General features: G+C 53.1%; 1 protein-coding gene across 1 annotated transcript; it reads right to left on the bottom strand.

Moving 5' to 3' along the window:
• Positions 1 to 66: 66 nt before the first annotated feature.
• On the bottom strand, positions 67 to 20,025 carry NUB1 (negative regulator of ubiquitin like proteins 1). Its single transcript, XM_090287711.1, has 15 exons — positions 19,948 to 20,025; positions 17,328 to 17,445; positions 14,767 to 14,934; positions 14,583 to 14,641; positions 13,430 to 13,500; positions 11,141 to 11,323; positions 10,893 to 10,981; positions 9,525 to 9,631; positions 4,495 to 4,681; positions 3,809 to 3,916; positions 3,143 to 3,295; positions 1,609 to 1,755; positions 1,179 to 1,274; positions 416 to 626; positions 67 to 298 (listed from the first exon to the last, which is right to left on the bottom strand). Exons 2-15 carry the CDS (start codon positions 17,442 to 17,444, stop codon positions 120 to 122), a joined length of 1,875 nt encoding a protein of 624 aa, XP_090143837.1. The 5' UTR covers position 17,445; positions 19,948 to 20,025; the 3' UTR covers positions 67 to 119.
• Positions 20,026 to 21,095: the final 1,070 nt, after the last annotated feature.

Raw genomic sequence — 21,095 nt, 5'->3', positions numbered from 1 at the left:
ACGCCCAAGGAGGAAGCTCTCTGGAGCAAAATCAGACGAAAAGAGGAAGAAAGAAGACCCGCATCACACTTTTCATAATGATAGAATTTATAAGCAGAAACAGTGCTCCCTTCCGGTCATTAGTTTTCCTTTGCCGCTAACTTTATGGTTTCTACGTAGGACAGGTACTCCGCAATGATAACCTCCTCCTCTTCCAGCGTGGAGTCGAGGTAGTCCTCTTCGTGCTCCGGAATGTCCTCCAGCACCTCGTTGACGGCCTCTGTCTCCACGTCCTCATCTGCCGACGCGCTGGAGGCGCCTGCGACAGTCCCGGGGTGACAGGTGAGTCCGGGGGGAGCCCCACCCACGCCCGCTCAGCCCCGGGGCCGCCCCCCGACCACCGCCCCCGCCCCCCGTCCAGGGGCCCCGGACCCACCCGCGGAGTCGGAGGGGGACGCAGAGGTGGAGGAGGACGCGGAGTCCGAAGGGGACGTGGACGGCGTTGAGGCGCCCTGGACCGCGAGCTGCAGGCCGGGAGGGAGGCTCCCCCCGTTGTGCGCGAGGGTCTGCGCGGCCAGCTGCACGTTTCCCCGGAACACCCTCAGGGCGGCTTCGGCCGCGACCGCGTCAAAGCCCATGTACACGAGCTGGGGGGAGCGCAGTGGGGTGGCGGCTGCCGCCGAGGCCGGGCTCCCGGGCGGGCCCACCTCCGCCCCCCGCGCAGCCCCCGCCCCCACGCAGGGGGGCGGCCTTCTCCTTGCCGGAACGCGCTTTCAAACCCACGGGCGGGGGTGTGTGTGCCACTGGCCAGCACCAATGTGCACGGCCCGGCCTGGGGCGCGTGGGGGAGGCTGGCACGCGTGTTGGTGCCCAGTCACCTCAGGAAGGCGACTTGCCCACGGGCTGAGGGCAGTGCTATCCAGACCTCATCACCAGGGCCACTGACTAAGCAGCCACATGTACCAGGTGTAGGTCCCGGGCAGAGCTGGGCCGCGGGACGCAGGCGTGCAGGTCAGCGGTCCCTGTACCAGACCCTCCCGCGCCCTCTGTCCCTGCTGCCCCCCCCCCAAGCCGGTACTTCCTGGGCCCCTGGGACGGGCCGACGTCACACCGTGAGCACAGGGGCCAGGACTCAGCCCTGTCCCACGGCCACTTTGTCACCCACCATAGGCAGAGGGGCACAGGTGACTCTCACTTACTTGGTCGATACTTTCCTGGGAAGGGCTTTCCTGACGGTTGTGGCCTTCAGGACCGGAGTCACTGAGCCACCACATGTGAGGGTTGCTGAGAAGAATCTAGAAACACAGCAACACCCACGCTTCACTCATCCCGAGCGCCTGCCCATGTGCGCGGGGGCTGAGCCGCGATTACACGCCAGGCGGGCACACCGCCGGCTCGCGCCCGGAGGACCCGGCGAAGAACCACGCCAAGGGGCTGTGGGGGCAGAGGAAGGGGACCCCAGCCCGGCTGGGCCGCACGCTGGCGGCCAACGGCTTCCCACCGAAGGTAGGGACGAGGCGGGGCCCGCCGTGCCATCAGCCGCGGGGTTGGAGGGGAGCTCTGGCCCCCAGATCCAGCCAGGAACGAGGGCCCGGGGGTGGGCGCGGGGGCCTGGGCCCGGGGCGCTACCTTCAGGGCCGCGTCCAGGCTCCCTCTGGCCTGCCGGAGGGCCTGCCGGGCCGCGTGGGCCGAGTAGCCCATCCCTTTGAGGGAGTTGATGTTCTCCAGGCGGCGGCGTTTCTTCTCCTTCTCCTCTCTCCTTATTTGGGCCAGTTCCTTCAGGAGAAAACAGCAGGAGCCCACTGAGCGGGGGCTGAGGTTTGCAGGAAGCTTCTCCTGCCGCGCTCTGGGACCTGCGGGCCCGACGGGCAGGGGCACGAGGGCGACAGGGCAGAGACCTCAGTGTGGGGCGGCGGGGGGAGAACACGTCACCGCTGCCACCAGCTGACATCACAGCTGGCCGGGCGGGGGCTGCTCAGCCTGAGCCGTGGTGCTCGGGTGCTGGTACAAGGGGTCCTAGGTGAGGCCACAGCTGCTAACCCCACCACACTCTGGGCGTGTAAGGAGTGATGAGGATTACATTCTCTCTTCTTTTAAAAATTATTTTATTTATTTATTTAGAGGGGAAGGGAGGGAGAGAAACACCGGTATTCGGGTGGGTATCGATGGGTGGCCTCTCACACGCCCCCAACTGGGGACCTGGCCCACAACCCAGGCGTGTGCCCTGACTGGGAATCGAACCGGAGACCCTTTGGTTCACAGGCCAGTGCTCAATCCACTGAGCCACACCAGCCAGGGCTCAGAATTACTTTTCTAATTATCTCATTTTAAAACACTGGCTTTCCAAATGCTAATAAAATCTGACTGATAACTAAGTAACAGTACAGTAATGAAACGCTGGTCGGCGATGTCTGCTTTCCGTTAGTGCTGAACCAGCCGGTGTAAAACGCTGACACTCAGGCCTGGGCTTTGCAGGGTCTCCGCCTTGACCTAGAGGCCCCTGCGGTCGGGCTGCAGCTAGAAGGGGCCCTGAGATCATCCACACCAGCCTGGGTTTAGAGAGGAGGAAGCGGCCCCACTTCTTACTAAGCCACCATGACCCCCGTCTCTGGACCGCAGCTCCTTTACTGCATGCAGACCTAGCGTGTTAGATGGGCCATACTGCCTCCAACCCCGAAATTCTAGGTTTTTTACTGTTCTTATTTCTCCTTGTTTTTAAGTGATTTTAATTTTGTGCCTTTGCTTTCATTAACATATTATTTCTGATTTGACTCATGTTTCTAGGCAGGAATACCACCTCAAACCATAACAATGGCCCTACGGGAAAATAAGCCCCCCTTTAAAATGCTTTGCAGAAACATACTGTGATTAAAAAAAAAAAACCGCAGGAAGACTCCTTGGATAACTGTACTTACGAGCGACCTCCCGCCCCAGCAGGAAATGAGGGAACGGCACTAACGTCGCGCAGTTAACGAAGACAGTTCCTCCTGACTGCCCTGTCTGAAGTGACGGCGCCCCGTTATTAATACCTGCTACGGAATCATCTTTCCCTGTTTCTCATCTCCGAGAGCTAAGGCCCTTAGCAATGAGCTGCCTGCCGCCTTGGGGTCACACCCACTGTGGGCGCGGGCGGCGACCCCGGGTCCCGGGAGCAGTAAGGTACCTCTCTGCGGCTGGTGATGTGGGCGGCGGCGTGGTCCACGTTCCCGTCACAGGCCCGGAGGCCGAGCCGGGCCTCCTGGGCGGTAAACCCCAACTGCATCAGGTTGTGAACCTTCGATGGGTCAATGTAGAGCTCCTTAAAGAGCTGGCGGGCCTGCAGACAGACAGAGGTCGTGTGACTCAGCCATGCCAGGTCGGGGCTGGGGGGATCACACCGTGCCCACTGCGGACTCAGGGAGGGTCAGGCTACCAACGGAGGATGTGTGGGCTCACGGGCTGTACCCGTAACCTGACAGAGAGCACAGGCGGGCTCTGAGCCACCCCCCCGGGGCGCTGGGGGCAGCCTCACGGTTAGGTCTGGGGCCCTGGGGTCAGTTCCCCGAGGACTCTCGTGCCCCCTCTGCTGGCGGGAAGCAGCACTGACGGGAGCAGCTACCGACTGCCCCACCGCCCCCACTGGATGACACAGAACTTCTAGCCTTAAAGTCACCGTCTCCTTAAGGGTTCCTTATTGTGGCATCTGACCCCTAACAAGTGCAAACGTGTTCCTGGTATATGTGTCCTCTCAAGGCTCAAACTACTGAGTTTACGAGACACTGCACCTCTGGGGATAAAAAGATGCGCAGGAGGAGGAGGTGGTTGGTTACACCTGACTGCTCGTCCTTACCTTGTTGAGATACTCACGAGCCTCTTCACCATTTCCACTGTGATAATTTCGGATACCTTGAAGCAAGTAAAGCCTTAAAAACAACACTTTCTCTTTTCCACAATTTCCCTAAAATTATTGGGGGGAAAAAAGGATAAAACTGTCTTATTTCTAATTACAGATCAATAACACTCACGTGTAATTTCTTCATCTCCACGGGGTAAAGTGGAATTACTAAAACATCTGGATCTTTACTATTATTGATGGCCAAGGGGAAGAACCCGCAGGACAGTGACATCCTCTGTCCACATGGGAGGAACGGTGTCGGAACGCCTGTCTCCCCGGGGCCCCCCGGTCCATTTGGGAAGCATGTGAAACCCAACCCAGGAACAGCTGACGCTGCCCTGTCCTTCCCGAGCAGAATTCTGAGGACTTGGAGAAATCGCCTAGGAAAAACCCGCATTCAAATCAGGGCACTGGAGCCGTGACTCACTTATGGGAACTGTTACTCTTTAAACTGCGCGCTTTCTGCATTTCAGTCTCCCATCAGACTACTGAGCAGTCAGCGGCCCCTTGGGCAGGGGACCAGCGCGGTTCTGGGACCAGGCAACTGGGCCTCTGGGCAGCCGTCTAAATACAGTAAGAGGAATGAACTCCAGCTCTAGAAGTGGGCTCAGTAACACCCCGAACCAATTACAGTGACGTACTTTTATGTGGACCAGTCTCTGATGGTTTTCTCCATAGCAATTTTTAAAGCATTTCTGGGCCAAGTTTAATTTTTTTTCTGCATCGTCGAGACACTCCAGCTGCTCCAGGCGGAAGTAGCACCACACGATGTCCAGCTGGAGCACCGCGTAGTTATCCACCGTGTCCAGCAGCTCTCTGCCGCACTCGCTGGGGGGAGGGGGGGGACGTCACTGAAGTGTGGCCTTAAGCACCCACTTGTGAATCCCTGGCTTTCTTCTCCAGCTTTGGTGTATTTCCAAAGACCGGATGCTCTAAGATACTTGCGGTCTATCCAGGGAGCTATGTTTATAATCTGAATACTTCCAGTGGGGAAAAAAGAAGTTAGGGCTCAGGATCAGTGCCAGCGCATGCGTGTGCGCGCGCACACACACACACACACACACACTCCCTGTTGTGCTGGGAGAGGGTTGGCAGAAAGCAGAAGCTGGAGTCACTGGCAGACCCCTGAGCGAACATGGGGAGGCCATGCTTCAAAGTAGTGGTTTCCAACCCTGAATGCCAATTAGAATTACTTGGATATGAGTACCTTTTCTTTTCTTTCTTTTTTTTTTTTTTGACTAATATTGATTCTGGGACTCAACCTAGATCAACCGTAATAGCGAGGCCTGGGTGTTGTATTTCTAAAATCTCCCTGGGTGGTCTAATATACAGCCAAAGCTAAGAACCAACACTTTTAAAAAGTCACTACCGACACCCTGGCTGGTATGGCTCAGTGGATGGAGAGCAGGCCTGCGAACCAAAAGGTTGTGAGCTCGAATCCCAGCCAGGACACAGGCCCGGGCTGCAGGCCAGGCCTCCAGGTGGGGGCGCACAAGAGGCAACCCACTGATGCTTCTCCCGCTTTCTCCCTCCCTTCCCCTAGCTCTAAAAATAAACAAGTAAAATCTTAATTTAAAAAACTACAAATGGCTCAACTGTGGAAGCCTGAAAAGACACCCATCTCCGAACACATGGACACTGGCAGGAGACGAACTCGGGGAACGGCCAGGCCAGGGCCTGGCAGACCCGGGGGCCCAGGACCTAAATCTCTGGCTGTGGCAGCAGCCTGCACCCAGGCCCGGAGAGAGGAGAAAACAGTGGATGTTGACAAAGACGGACCTCGAGATCACGGTAAAAATTCCTCTGAATCGTCTGCCCAGCCTAAGAACTCAACTTTGAGGGAAGAGGAAGAACTCTGCCAACTGCGGTTTGATCTTACACTCAAGGTAAAATTTTATTTTTATTTTATCTTATTTATTTATTAAAGGTTTTATTTATTTTTAGAGAGGGGAAGGGAGGGGGAAAAAGAGGAAGAGAAACATCAATGTGAGAGAGAAACATCAATTGGTGGCCTCTCACAAGCCCCCAACCTGGGACCCGACCTGCAGCTCAGGCGTGTGCCCTGACTGGGAACCAAACCGGTGACCTTTCGGTTTGCAGGATGACGCCGGACCCACTGAGCCACACCAGCCAGGGCTCAAGGTGAGATTTCCTGATCTCTTTCTCTAGACATCTCTGTTTCTGTGACAGAGGTCCACCCCGCCACCAGGGAAACACTTTCCCACGGTTTTCAATGTCTTACATTTGTGAACAGGCTCGCTCATGTTTAATAGCATCCAGAGCAAGGACAGAAATTATTTCAGTTAATAACAAAATCATGTGTGAGAGTTCAACCAACAATTAAGGATTTGGACAATTAAAAAAAACAAAACAGAACAGCCCTGGCCAGTTAGCTCAGTTGGTTGAGCGTCATAACATACACCCAAAGGCTGCAGGTTCGATCCCTGGTCTGGGTGTGTGCTCTCTCCCTCTCTCTCCCTCTCTCTCTCTCTCTCTCTCTCTCTCTCTAATCAGTAAGTAGATCCTCAGGTGAGGATTTTAAAAAAGAAAAAAAAGCACAGGTCTCATATTAAAGAGGTACATTTTATCCTTTTAGTTTCGAAAATAACACTTTTTATTCCTAATCTAGGCCTATAAAGGAAATCATGAAATCAACACTCATATATAATTTTGAAACTGTTAGGCCTGCCTATATTTGAACTGATCATGTCACTCAGAAAAAACAAATTGTAAAGCCTTGTATAAAATTGTCTCTTAAGAGTATATTTTCATTGGCTTTTTATTTTAGTAGCTTTACTATTCAACAGCATGCCCTGGCTGGTTTGGCTCAGTGGATTGAGCGTCGGCCTGCGAGCTAAGTGTCGCTGGTTCGATCTTCCAGTCAGGGAACATCAGAGAAGGAAAACTCTGACTCCAAAAAACCTCCGCTGCCTTGCGGCATACCTCTTCAGGGGAAAGGCTAAGGGAGTAAACCCCGACAGAAAATCCGGAGCCGGAGTCCCTAAGGCGGTTTGACGTTGTAGTCAACACCGGCAACTCCTGCGGCGCACCTGAAGCCAAGCTGTATTGACTCCGTCTTTCCCTTGGACCCTTCAGCTCCGAAGAGAGGGGGGGTCTGCTGCATGGGCAACAGCAGACCCTCCATATCACCCTGCCCAGGCTCTGTAGCTTCAGCTTCACTGGAGAGGACACTCCAGCGTTGATTCAACACGGGAGGAGACAGATACCGTGTCACTCCCGAGTCGGACTGCACAGCCATTCTCGGCGGTGCAGATAGACTCTTAAGAAGCTACACCATCGTCTCTCGAGATGGACGGCTGCCAACTATTCAACAGTCAATACATTTTCATGTTGAAAACATTAAAATAAATTAATTTATTTAAATAAAATTTACTGAGCTAGCTTTAGAAAAATTAAATCCCATTGCAGCTTATGTCAGTTATTTAGCAGACATTTATTCTATTTGTCTTATGACTTTTAAATAAAGACATTAATTTCAAGAAAGGTAAGCTAAGCTTAAGTATTTCTTTTTATTTTTTATTAGAGAGGGGAAGGGAGAAAGAAAGAGAGAAACATCCATGTGTGGTTGCCTCTCATACGCCCCCAACCAGGGACCTGGCCTGAGACCCAGGCCTGTGCCCTGACTGGGAATTGAACCGGCGACCCTTTGGCTTGCAGGCCGGCACGCAGTCCACTGAGCCACAGCAGCCAGGGCCAGTCTCCATTTTTATATCCATTTGAAATGTCCCCTAATAAAGAGTTAGGAGCTACTATGGGAGGAGGTGAAAACTGTGCCTGAATTTTAAGGACCCCGCTCCCAGCCTGCAGCGCCTGCCGCAGGAGGGTGGCCGTGGCACTCAGAAAGCAGCAGACGCGGCAGAGCGCAGAAAGCCCAATGGCACCAAGCCCTTGTGCCGGTGACGTCCAGCTGTGCCCTCCTCCCAAGGAGTTGAGCCAGTAAGTCTCCCTTTTTGCTAAAGTTGGGATTTGTTCACTGGAAACCCAAGGGTGCTGCCAGCCCAGGTGGGGACCTGCACGCTGTGCTGACCTCCGTGAGGTGCAGTGTATCGAGGGGACTCTCAGCATGGAAAAGAAAATAACAGCAAAGTTGCTACCTTTGGACCAATTTCAAACACCATCTATTTTTCAAATGTCTCAGCTACCTTGACGGTGGTCTCTTGGCATCGTTTCCCATAACAAGGAACCAGGGGTCGCTGGGGAGCTGCTGCCCTGGTCGGGGCAGGAAATGCCCACGATGGTTCTGGGCCCTGATTGGGGCAGGAAATGCCCGCAATGGTTCTGGGGATCTGGTCAGGGCAGGAAATGCCCACGATGGTTCTGGGGCCCTGGTCAGGGCAGGAAATGCCCACGATGGTTCTGAGCCCTGATCGGGGCAGGAAATGCCCACGATGGTTCTGGGCCCTGGTCGGGGCAGGAAATGCCCACGATGGTTCTGGGCCCTGGTCGGGGCAGGAAATGCCCACGATGGTTCTGGGCCCTGATTGGGGCAGGAAATGCCCACGATGGTTCTGGGGCCCTGGTCGGGGCAGGAAATGCCCGCGATGGTTCTGGGCCCTGGTCGGGGCAGGAAATGCCCACGATGGTTCTGGGGCCCTGGTCGGGGCAGGAAATGCCCACGATGGTTCTGGGGATCTGGTCAGGGCAGGAAATGCCCACGATGGTTCTGGGGCCCTGGTCGGGGCAGGAAATGCCCACGATGGTTCTGGGCCCTGGTCGGGGCAGGAAATGCCCACGATGGTTCTGGGGATCTGGTCGGGGCAGGAAATGCCCACGATGGTTCTGGGCCCTGGTCAGGGCAGGAAATGCCCACGATGGTTCTGGGCCCTGGTCGGGGCAGGAAATGCCCACGATGATTCTGGGCCCTGGTCAGGGCAAGAAATGCCCACGATGGTTCTGGGCCCTGGTCGGGGCAGGAAATGCCCACGATGGTTCTGGGGATCTGGTGCACCAGAGACCAGCAACTTATCAGGATTAGGTCAAAAGGGTGCAGGACCTGCCCGCCGGCTAGCACTGAGGCTTGAGACACATCCAACATGCTGAAGTCTGTGAGTTCCTCTACGGTCACTCAGGAGAGAAAGCCTCACTGGTGACATCAAGTTTGGAGGATGCTAGGAAGCCACTCCTCTATTCTGAAGGTGAGAAGATGAGGGAGAGGCACCCAGCACGTTACTGTCTTTCGGGACAGACGCTCCTCAGCATGAGCAAACAGCCAGTGAGGAAGGTGCTCTCTTTGCAGAAGGACTCTAACAACAAACACAGAAGGAACAGGAACGGGTCACCTCTCCGCAGCCCCAAGGAAACAATGGATTTGGGGGACGATCATCTATGCCAAGTCCACTGGGGGAAAAGCTGGTGGCTGCTAACCCCTCCCAGGAAAACAGCCACGACCTCCTACCTGTCTGTGAACGAAGTAAGTGCATCTGTTTCTCACGTTCTTTCCAGGGAAGGGAGATTGATTAGAAATAGCCATAAAAGAAACCATTTATAAATCGGTCCACATCATATCTACTCTTTCCCATCCACCATCGCCTGGGATGAAGCCCGGAAGTCTGAGGTGTACGGAGGCTGGGAGGGGCTGTGCCTGACTCGGGGCCACTTCGTGGGGAGCTGTCCCTCAAACCTGGGGCTCAGCAAGTACGGAAGGGCCTACCAGAAGTATCTGTCGGCGTCCAGGAGGAAAGGCAAGGCTACGCTGTACTCTTCTCTTTTCAGGAGTGCTCTGCCTTTCTCGTGGTGCCCCATGGCTAGCATCAGGGCCTGGGGGGAAGCGGGAATTTTGAAAACATCACTTTAAACTTTAATCAAACATAGCAAAAGCGTGTTAAGTCTAAAGACATAAAGGTTAAAAAAAAATTATAACTAATTTAAAAGCCCTAATTAAGGAAAATGTAATTAAAGCTTAATTTCATTTACACACTGAAACCGAGCGCCCAGTTTAATGTGGCCGACAGCGCCCTGGCCAGCACCTGTCCCTCAGTTCTCGTCGGTGACGTCGGTGTCTGACCTACATCCTTTCCTGGTTTTCTCTAAGACCAAAGATATAAAAAGCAGCCACAGTCCGTGTGTCCTTTGTGTTCTTTTTAAAATGAGCATTCGTTTCATAGTCTGTTCTTCATCAGGTTTTTTCTGAAGTACCTGTCAACTCCAGTATTTCCAAAACCATTTTTAAACAGTAATCCAAAAAATTTTAAGTTTATTAATATTTTTAGATTTGAATTTTTACATAACTCAATCTTGCAAAGGTATTTCAAAATAATCTGGATGTCACCATTTAGTATAAGAGGGCAGTGGACAAATAATCCCAACATTAAAAAAAGAAAAAAGCGAACATCAGTCCACTGGCAGCTACAAAGTTCTCTTATTAGAACTTAACGTTAATCCTCACTTTTAACAGAATAATTCATATAGTGAAACCCACTCAAACTTCCCTTTAAAGACAGAAAAATTAAATTCACGAGACCCACAGTCATTAGAGCTTTTCCTTGTAAGAAGCTTCTGGACTCGGGCTCCGGGACTGAGCTCAGGGCCCGGGTTGCACAGTGCTGCCGTAAGAACCCCCTGAGTGTGTCCGAAGGTAAAACCACCTCTACTCTTCCAAATTCTAGGACAGGGAAAGGGGGAGTGGAAAGACGGGAGACACAGCAGAATCACCTGCCATCCCTTCCCCAAACTACACCCCCCAGCACCCCAGTGATCCACCCCTTAGGGGACATGGCTCTGGGAAAACCAACCCCACCAAACAGCCAAGGCTGAAGGCAGGGCATAGCATCAGTGGGGAAAGTTCAAGGTCGCTGCTGCGGGACGGCAGGGTCACGCCGTTGGTACCGCTGCCCTGGAAAGCACAGGGTGAGTCTGCCGGACGCAGCTATGCACCGGGTGGCTACGTGCTCTGTTTATAAACTGGAGACAGAAACCGCGTTCTGGCCCTTTGTAACATTCCGAGATAACACGACTAGAAAACCAGCTGCGTTCCAACAGCAACTCCAAGAACAAGCCACGAGTTTCCTACAGGACTTACTTTTCTTTCTGATGGAGGAATTTTGATGGACCTGCCCGTCTGGTTAGCGATTTCTAAGTACGGCGTGGTTTCGGAATCCACCATCTCAGCTGCAACAAGACCAAAGGGAACGTGATGAGTTCTTTGTGGGAAAGCAGTGACAGCATCCCTGAAAATGTCAGACTGGGGGGCAGGAACGCCCCACGGCGGCGGGCTCGGCTGCTGCCTGGCGGTACCGAGCGAGGGGAGAGGCCCAGAGCCCCGGGTACCTCTCTCTGCCAGGATCTCCAGCCCTCTCTTCGTCCTCTGAATTCTCCTTTCTTTCAGTTCAGCTTCGTTTTGCTCCTCTTCCTCGACCTGGAAGTTCCGCTTCACGTCCTCCTCGGACTGCTTCAGCTCCAGCACCATGGCCTTCACATTGTGCGTCACGCCTTGCTCTTCGAGTGCTTTCCCTGAGGATCGGAAGCGTGACTGTAAAAGGAGCCCTTCCACGGGCTGGACAGGCCGCTCTCCAGGCTCACGGGGTCCTTACACCTGCCTTAGCGCCGGCCAACCGGGCCACCCCGGTGCGGACACGTCCGAGGCGGGCTGAGTAACTGGGACTGATAGGCAGTGGATAAAATCGACCACTGAGAACAGCGACTGATTCATCCCTCCCCGTTTCCTTTGTTCTCACTGAAAGACCAAATCGAAGCGACACACAGTTGAGGCTGCCTCAGCGAGCACCACACTAGGCAACAGGGAAGGCAAACGGGAGGGTGTAGCACGTGAACTCTCCCACGCCTGGCCGGGGAAGGAGCCCGCCCCACGCCCAGCGAGCAGCCGCCGCGCAGCAGTGCGCCGCGAGAGGTCACCTACTGCCCCGGTTAAGAGCAGCGACCTTGGCTTCTGTCCCTGTCTAACTCGGAGGGCCCTGAGTAAGCAGCTTACTTCTAGGACCCCGTTCCTCATACTGAAGCGCGTTCCATGAAAAAAATTAATCAAATATGCAAACCCACCAAAAACAAGTCAAAGATGCAAATGAACCACCCTCGAGATGAAAAAGGGTAAATACAGATGCAAACAGATTTTAAAGTAACAAAATATTATGAACTATAAATATATACATTTGAACACGCTTCTGGAAAATGCGATTTGGAGATATATATATTAAGAAACCTGACATAGTTCAAGAGGGGGATTCATTTCTCTAAGATTTTAAAACTGCAACAAAACCACGGTAATAATAAACTCTATAGGTGAAGGTAGTCAAAAGATACAAACTTTCAATTACTAAGAAAACAAACAAATGGCTACAGGCCTGGCCCAGGAGTAAACTGACAGGTACCGGAAACAATATACCCACGCAGGGGGCACCAGACAGCACTGCGGAAAAGCAGGTTTAGCGGGGGTGCTGGACGAACCACAAAGTTGGGTCCTTAGCCCTGTAAGGAAAGGGGGACTCTGGGCAGATGAACCCAGACTACCCCTGCGACTGCTTACAACACACACAAGGAGAAAAACGGATGGACCAGACAATGTCAAGGCTTTCTGTGCTGTGAAGGACCCACGAACAGGAGGAACAGGGATGAGGACAGACCGGGGAGAGAGAGATGCCCGTGCGCCCGCAGCAGGCCACGGCCGTAGCCGGAGACTGCGCAGGCAGCACTACATCAGGCTGGGCTGTGAACTCGACCCTCTGGGCCACGGACACCCCAGAAACCCATCAGGCTACAGCGCCCGCCTGAGCTGCGGCCAGAGCTGTGGTCTCCCAGGCCCACTCACGCCTCCTTCCAGTCCACCCCCTACTGCAGCCAAAGGGATCTTCAAAACACGGATGGATCACGTGTCCCTCCGCAGCACCCGCGGCTTCCCACGTCTCTTAGGAGAACCGCGGGCCAGGCTGAGCGTCCAGCGTCTCTCCGCTGCAGCACTACTGACATCGTGGGCTGGAGGATCTTTGCTGAGGCGCCTGCCTTGTGCCTTGTCCCGGACCTCTAACCAACCAAGCGACAAAAAGCACACCTGCCCCGTCCCCCTGCCACCAAGTCATGGCCACCAAAAATGTCGCTAGACATCCCATGCGTGGCAGAATCACCCCTGATTGGGAAAGTGCCATCGCCCCTACAATGTGGCCTCTGCCGGGCCTGCGCCCCGCCCTTCATCGGCGCTACCCGGCTGTCACCCTGCATGCTCAGCCGTGCCGGGCCTTCCTCCGCCTCGGGCTCGCTCAGGCCGGGACCGCCCCACCGCAGCCTCCGCCCCAGCCGGCCTCCCTCGGGAGCCTGTACCAGAACCCCAGTCTCACTCTGAGCGCCCCACACTTCCGTTCTGTAACGTTTTATCAGACCAACAGCGCGTCTCTTTCTTCCCCACTCGCACGGAACAGGCAATATTTATTAGAAAAGCTGCTTGCTGCTTTACCTATTTATTGCAGTAAACTCTAGAATAACTGGTCTTGGATTATATATGCAATAAAGCCAGTAGAAGTTTGTGAATAGGGGAAGAAAAAAACAGATGCAGTCATTATTTCTATATTAGCTTGATTTTAAAATTCTGCATTCTGTGCCATAACTTACCTAGTTGAAGTTGTTTCTTATTTATGACAATTTTGATATAATTTTCTCGAAATCCAAAGGTTTCAGCTATTCTGTAAAACAAACCAGTTAAAACTGTAGGTAATAAAATTTGTTATTTTCCATTAGATAGATTTTAACCATGACAGCTACTTTATACATTTTACCCAGAAACACCCAGTGTTTCAATGTACTGACTCACAAATATCAATTCATGAAGTGTCAGAGACCACGCCCCCTTTTAAACGGTGTCACTACCTGCTTCCTCAGGAGACGGAGACCCCGGGGGTGCGTCTGAAAGGAGGGCCCAGCAGGGCGGCAGGAGAAAGCCCTTCCCTAACCTGGCCCTTCCCCAGCCTAAGCTCCTCTGTGGCCTGGGCCCACACGGCCAGCCTTCTGCTCTTGTATGTGGAGTGAATGACGCCTCCAAAACCTGTCCCGAACGGCCCTGACGCGGACCAAAGGGGAACGTGAGAAAATCAGCCTCAGAAACACGGGCTGGCTCGCCCTGGAGGTGCCGAAAACCCTGACCATTCAAAACCACGCCGGTGAGTGAACCGATCGATCAGCCAGCTCTCAAAAGTAAGAATTTCACTAGCATGTGACAAGCAGGTGTTTTTTTTCTTTTTTAAAGATTTTCTTTATTTATTAATATTTTTAGAAAGAGGGGAAGGGAGGAAGAAAGGGAGAGAAACATTGATGTGCAAGGAAACACCGATGGGCTGCCTCTGCTATTTTTTATTTTACGGACGGGCCAGCAAGCGGAAATGGGCTCAGACACTCGCTGAACATCTGAGCAGGTCATCAGGGCGCGGAGGAACGAAACGGAAAGCTGGTGCCTGGGCGGCTGCTAGGCCGTCCCCTGTCGTACCACTCACTGTCATACCCATGTACCAAGGACCTGGCAGGTGGGGGGCCCGAGTGCCCACCTGAGCTCCAGTTTTACCGGGAAATGAGAAGGGCAGTGTGAGGCCTGAGGTCCCACCTGCCCTTAACTGCCAGTGGGAGCCCAGGTAAGCCCTGCAGCCTCAAAGCTCCCATTTCCCCTTCCTCAGCGTGAGGAGAATAGCGCCTGCCCTCCCCCTCTCCCAGGCGGGCCACCAGGACCAAACAGCCGACGTGAAAGCGCCGGGGTGCCGGGCACACGGGTACGTACTTAGATCTCAGCTCTCTGCCTGTGATGTGTAACCGAGTTTCCAAGAGGCTCTTCCGGTCCTGTTTAAGAAAATCAGACAAACAAAATAACTTTGGGTTCTAGCTTTTAAAAACAATCGTAATTTATTCGATCACCTAAGTTAACAAGGCATCAGTACCTACAAAAACCTGAGAAAATGACTCACTTTTCTCTGTCGTGCAGGTAAGAACACCTCAATCGTGGCAATCCCGGTTGTCTTGTAGTTCTCGTTTCCTGTGCCGCGTGCAATGGCTTTGCGACGTATTTCCTCTATTACGTCCTCCACCTCGCTTTCACAGCATTCCAGCTTGTCAGCGAACTTCTTAGCCAGGTCCTCGGGAAAAATCAGGAAATGCAGATCAATGCAGTACCCACCCAAATAAGGCGAGGGGTCAGACCACAGGGCGGCGCGCGCAGGACTCTAAGGCCGGACTCTGACGAGCGGCGGTGCCCCCGTTGCAGTGAAACCCAGGCTGGCCTGGTATCGTGGGAGGCGAGGAAACAAAGGGCAGGACAACAGACCCCACAGAAAAATGAACATAACTGAGATTATTCTAGGGAGAAAAGACAAGGGGACTATAACTCAAGTGACTGTAACATAGAACAATTATTTTAAGGAATAGTGAACTGATCAACTCCACTGGAGGGAAAAAAAGAAGAACACAGAAAACATTCTAACTTGTAAGAACAAGTCAGGGTAGATGTAAATAACTTTTTTTTTTTTTACTTTTTGTTTTTCATCCTCACCTGAGGACATTTTTTTTTTCATTGCTCTTAGAAAGAGAGACATCGATTGGTTGCCTCCCATACAAGTACACTCTGGGATACAGGATTGGCTCCTGGACTGGAAATTGAACCCACAACTCAGGTATGTGCTCTGACCGGGAATCGAACCAGCAACCTTCCAGTTACGGGAGGATGCTCCAACTGAGCTACACTGGCCAGGGCCACAAATAACTTTCTTAATGGAAAATTCTGAATCACTGGTACTCCATGTAAAAGAATAATTTGCTAGAATGACTCAACAGAACTCAAGAAAATGCTCTGCTTACTATTATGGTTTATTATAAAGGGTACAAGTGAACCTCTATAAAGAGGTAAATAGGTGGAGTCTGAAGGGCCTGGGGTACAGCATGTGGACATGTTTGCCAATCTGGAAGCTCCCCCAAACCCACCATTTAAGGGTTTTATGGAGGTTCCATTATGTGGGCAGGACGGAGGAACCACTGGCCACGTGATTAGGCCCTCTCCCCTCCTGCCTTCCCTGGGGCTGGAGGGCGGGGCTGAGAGTTCCCAGCTTGTGACCCGCTGCCAAGAGCTGCCTCATTAGAACAAAAGATGCCCCTCTCACCCTTAGCACTGGGGGAATTCCAGGGATTTAGGAGTTCGGTGCCAGGAACCAAATAGCTTTTGTATGACGCCACACCTAAGCTCTGAGCCAAGAGATAACACACAAATTCAGAAAAAAGCTCAGAAGGCGGCTACAAAAATAAAAAGTGAGGCCTGTCAGGAACAGGAGAGACAGAACTCTTAAGACCCTGATACAGTTGTCACCTCCCAAGTGCATCATTGTGTCACAAAGATCTGCCACCCTCGTGACATCCCTTAGTCCCTGGTAAATGTTACACATTTTTCTCTAGAAGCTCAGACTGAGGACGCCAAAAAGTTTATGCTAGGGTACTCCAATATCATAGATTTCTATAAAAAATGATTCATGTCTTTCTCTGCTTAGGAAAGCAGAAAAATTTCAATTTCTAGAAATTTCACTTACATGAAATAAGGCCATGAAAAACTGAGGCATAATTAATAGAAAAATTTAATCGTTTAGAAAAATGACAGAGCCGTCATGTAAGGAAGCTGGGGGAGGGGAGCGATGGCTTTCTAGCAGACCACACTAGCGGGGGGTGGGGGGGGTGCTGAGACCCGACCAAGCCCCTCCCCCAGAACACGGACACACTCACCTACACTCACCCACAGCCACTACTGCCACACGTGCAGATTAAAGTAGTCCCCAGATTAATGACCTTAGGCAATGCTGGGAGGGTTTTAAAACCAGTATATGCCCCAGAAATCATATAACATTCTCCTATGAATAAAATCTGATTAAACAAAAATAAGCTTGTTAACTCCTAGTGGGAAGAGGGTACCTGCTTATCGCTACTGTTTTTGGTTTTACATCCGTGGCTGTGCCTGGCAACTTCTGGTGACTTCAGAAGTCTTACCAATGTGGGTGAAAAAAGGCTCTGTAAAAAACTGGAACCAAAAGGAACCTCCCTGGGCGTTCTGATCATAAATTCCTAACTGGGCAGGTCATGTGGGCAGGCCCGCCCCAGGCATCTGATGTCTATACTGAAAGGTTACCTTTGCCCTAAGGGAACCCTGTCCCCTGTTTCTGTGCATCTAGGCTGACACACCTTTGAAATGCCTCTTCCAGACCCTTCAGGAGAGGCAGGTAACCACCCCCAGGGGAGCACAGACTCTTGTTAACTGCCCTGTAACACAGCCCCACCTGGCCTTCTCCCTTGATTTCCCGTCATCTTCTTAGGCTCCCTTCTCAATTCCAAAAGCATTTCCCTCAGTCTGTTGAGATCCTGCTTCCAGGCTTATCCTCTGTTTTGCTCAAATAAACTCAAACTTATAAAAATTTCTACAGGTTTGGACATTCTTCTGCCGACACCAGGGAGACTTATAACACTGCTAATTATCTATGTCTTAAAAGAAAATTACCTTCAACGCCAAACCAACTTCTTTATTTTCATCTGTATATGGAGGTTTCCAAAGCTGAATTCTGTCTTCCCTTAAAAACTGGGTCAGTTTTGCTTGGAGATACTTCTTTTGCGCCATCCTTGAAAGCAAAACAGCACAGCAGTGACCCCCACACGACATCTCAGAGTATGTGGAACCCCCTAATATGTTGACACGCTTTGTAGAGCAAGCAGAGCCCCCGCCCCCTCTTCCCACTCCAGTTTAATCCAAATTTCTCTTAGATTAGGTTTTCCCTGGCTCCAGACTTCTCCGAAATATACATATACATACATACATACATATATATATAGAGTCAATTATATATTACATTACATTAAAATATACACTTCAAAGTTGCTACTATGTAGCAAGGTTTATTATACTTTTCTGTTTCTTAACCCTGCTATTATTCCCTAATCTAAGAAAAAAGATAAAATGAGAAAGATGAATCCGTAAAGTAGTGAACTTTTCTAAGAAATTCAACACAGAGTTTATAAAGTCTCTTGTATTTGGGCTAGTTTAACACAAAACAAACACCAATTACCCTGGTAGGTAAACATTAAAAAAGTTAGCTTGAACTGTGAACTAGAAATAATAAATACCCTCTATATTTGAATTTTTTTTAATTGAAATTTTAATACTTATAATACTGGAAAAGTACTGCATGATATTTTGTGGTGCTAGCAAAACCGCAGAGCTACATATCTAACACTGATTGGTGGGCCATCATTTTATAGCTAAGAACACCCTGGCCCCAAGTTTGTAAAATAACCCAGTCGAGGTCACAAAATGGGGCAGCACTGTGCTGCACTGAGGCTTCTGCCCCCAAGTCGGCCTCTGCATTGTCTCGGAATCCCTTGCTGCCCCTCTGTCCCGCCTATGTCACTGCTCTCTTCCAATGAAGCCCCTGCCAGCAGCGGAGCTGGCTACGTGGACCTCAGCAGTAGAGTGATCAAGGGGGTGGGCAAGGCCGCCAGGACAGGAAAGCGCTGAAAGGGGGAGTGCAGCCACATCAGATGAGCAGGAAGAAAAGTAGAGGCCCTGGCCAGGTAGTGCAGTTGGTTAGAGCATCGCCCTGCTATGCCGAGGTTGTGGGTTCAACCCCCAGTCAAAGCACACACAGGAATCAACGAATGAATGGGTTAAATAAGTGAACAACAAATGGGTGGTTCTTGTTCTCTCTAAAATTTAAAAACGTAGAAAGTTGTTAGGCCCTGAGGATGAAAACAAGTTCTAGAGAGTGAAAAAATAGGAGTTAGTGTAACCTAGATAAGTGACTTTATTTTTTTTCTGTTCAGGGACTGTATTCCACACTCCCCCAAACCCAATTCACCTGATTTTTAAGTCAAGTTTGATTTAAGTGCATTCGATCCACAGGTATTTTAAAAGAAACTCAAATCTATTTTGTATCCGTTTGGGGGAGAGGAGGAGGGTAACCAGGACAGGAAAGAGAGAGGGGAGAAAGGAAGGAACACATGGGGGAGGGGACCGTGCGCGTCCAGGCCACCGAGACAGGCCTTGGTCTTCCGGCCCTAACTGCTTCTCAGTCGGAAAGCATGTGTGAGTCCTGACGTGTATCAGCTTCCCAAGCACCAGGACCGTGCACGACCGCCACACCAAAGCGAGCTCCCTGCTCACAAATCTTCCCAATCATTTCATGAGCCGCTGACGGGAGCCAAGCTTTCGGGAAGGCTGAACGCACAGCCCTCCCGCCATCGCACCCGCGGCCCAACGGGTCTCACACACCGGGCGGGGCCCGCACCCCACCCACGAGCAGGGCCTGCCCCCCTCAACGTTTAGACAAAGATGAAACCACGGTCGTTCCGCCTACAAAACCTCAGGTTTGCACGGCAGAAGAAGCGAGGACACAGATCGGAGGATAATCCAAAGGAAAACAGGCTTCCTTTTTAAGACAGAGAACACCCGCTTTCTACCGTAACCGGAGAACTGAAAGTTTTGTGGGCGCCTACACCGTTCCACGTTATAGCCCCCCGCCCGCCGCAGGCAGAAATCCGTCACAAACGCGCTCCAGACCGAAGGGGCGAGTTACGGGCCCCGCCAGCAGTTTCACTTTTACTTTTGGAATAAGCTGGTCTGCGCATCCTTTACCCAGAGCTTCTCACACATGTATGTAGATTTCAAATGCATTACAGGGTCCTCCGCCGGAGTCATAAAACACCCTTGCATTTAAAGCGAAGGGCCGGGGAAGGGGTGAGAGGCCGGGAACCAGACCGTCGAGGCCGGAGAAAACCAACCTGTTCCCTCCCCGAATGGCACGTAAGTGTCACGGTTCAAGGCTTCCGTGTGTTCCCATGTTCCCTGTCTCCTCCCAGACAGCACTTGCTCTTTAAAGACGAAACCGTCACCCTCGGCCAGACCGGCGCAAACCTAGGGCCCCGCGATCGGAACGGCGGGCGCCTCCGGAAGCCCCAGCCGCCGCCCCCTGTCCCGGCCGGGCCTCCGCGCAGGAGGCGCAGCGCCCGCCGCTCAGGCCGCGCCGGACCCGGGCAGGGAGGACAGGGATCGCGCCGGGGACCGGGGGCTCCGGGCGGCGCCGCTGAGACCCCGGTCCGGGGACTGACGCTGGGTGCTGCCCGCTCACCTGCGCCACCGCCGTGCCGCCGCGCCCAGCCGAGTGCCCGGATGCGGTGCGGCCGCCGTTGGTATTCATTCCGGGTGAGGCTGGCCCCGCCCCCGCCGCCGCGGCCGCCCGCCCACTCGGCCTCTGTGAGGCCAGGAAGTCGGCTTGTGGGCGGGGATTGGGCGGGGCTGGCCCTAGGCGGACTTCTGATAGGCTGTGAGGTGGGAGGGGGCTGATAGTGGGCGGAGCTAAGGCGAAGACAGGTTGTGCGCGGGGCGGGGAGGGGCGGGGCGAGCGAGGATGGGGGCGGGGGCGGGCCGGGCTCTGGGCCTGGGCGAGGACCGGGACTCCGGCGGTGGAGACCCAGAGCCGCGACCCCGGGAGCCGAGGGGCGACTGTCGGCCCGACCCAGTTTGCCGGACTCCAGAGGACGTTGATCTTGGTCTCGTTCTTCCAAAGACTTCGAAGAGGCCAGAGCACCTTGCGGGAAAACCCAGAGGGAGGTCTGTACCTCCTGCAGCCCGCTGCGGCCCCCTCGCCCGCCCCGGGATCTCGGCTGGACCAAACGGTTGTCCCCCATAAACCTCCGGTGTCATGCCGCCCTCCTTCACGCGGCACCGCCTCCCCTCAGGGTCAAGTTTCGATGCCTGCGGCCGGCCCTGCGAAGCGGCCAGAACTGTGTCCGTGTGTGCAGGTGAGGGACTCGGACGAACGCACAACTGTGTCCGTGTGTGCAGGTGAGGGACTCGGACGAACGCACAACGAAGAGCAGCTGGAGACCTGGCCTGAGAATGGGGCAGAGCCCAGCTGGTGCGATCGGCCTCTAGCAGGTGGACCTGCGGTGGAAGATAGAGTCCGGCCCAGGCCCCAGAAAGTTTGCTGGGACGAGGCCATGGGCCCCTCCTTTCCAAATCCCGAGGCCCAACCTTGGGCCTGCCCTAGCGCAGTCGCGGGTGGGGCGGGAGCTTAGGTCCTGCACGCAGGCAGGGGGTAACCCGGGGAAGCCACGTGGCGCTCGGTCTCAATGGGGGTAATTGTAACACTGCCCACCGGGGAACGGTGGAGAGTCTTGAGCTAGGGTCTGCCCCTGTCACTACACCGGGACAACCCCCAGGGCACGGTTAGCCCCAGCAGTACATTTCCAAAAATGGAAGTACTGGGTCTAGAAT

This window comes from Furipterus horrens, unplaced genomic scaffold (genome assembly GCF_987537825.1).
Source record: "Furipterus horrens unplaced genomic scaffold, mFurHor1.1.pri manual_scaffold_9, whole genome shotgun sequence".
Lineage (NCBI taxonomy): Eukaryota > Metazoa > Chordata > Mammalia > Chiroptera > Furipteridae > Furipterus > Furipterus horrens.
This window is presented reverse-complemented; position numbering and strand designations above follow the sequence as displayed.

Excerpts from the sequence above, each read along its gene's own strand:
- NUB1 (XM_090287711.1), bottom strand. The coding sequence starts at position 17,444 with ATGGCGCAAAAGAAGTATCTCCAAGCAAAACTGACCCAGTTTTTAAGG. Across the intron at positions 14,935-17,327 it reads AAGTTGGTTTGGCGTTGAAG|GACCTGGCTAAGAAGTTCGC; the intron begins GTAATTTTCTTT and ends ATTTTTCCCGAG. Across the intron at positions 1,756-3,142 it reads ACATCACCAGCCGCAGAGAG|GAACTGGCCCAAATAAGGAG; the intron begins GTACCTTACTGC and ends TTTCTCCTGAAG.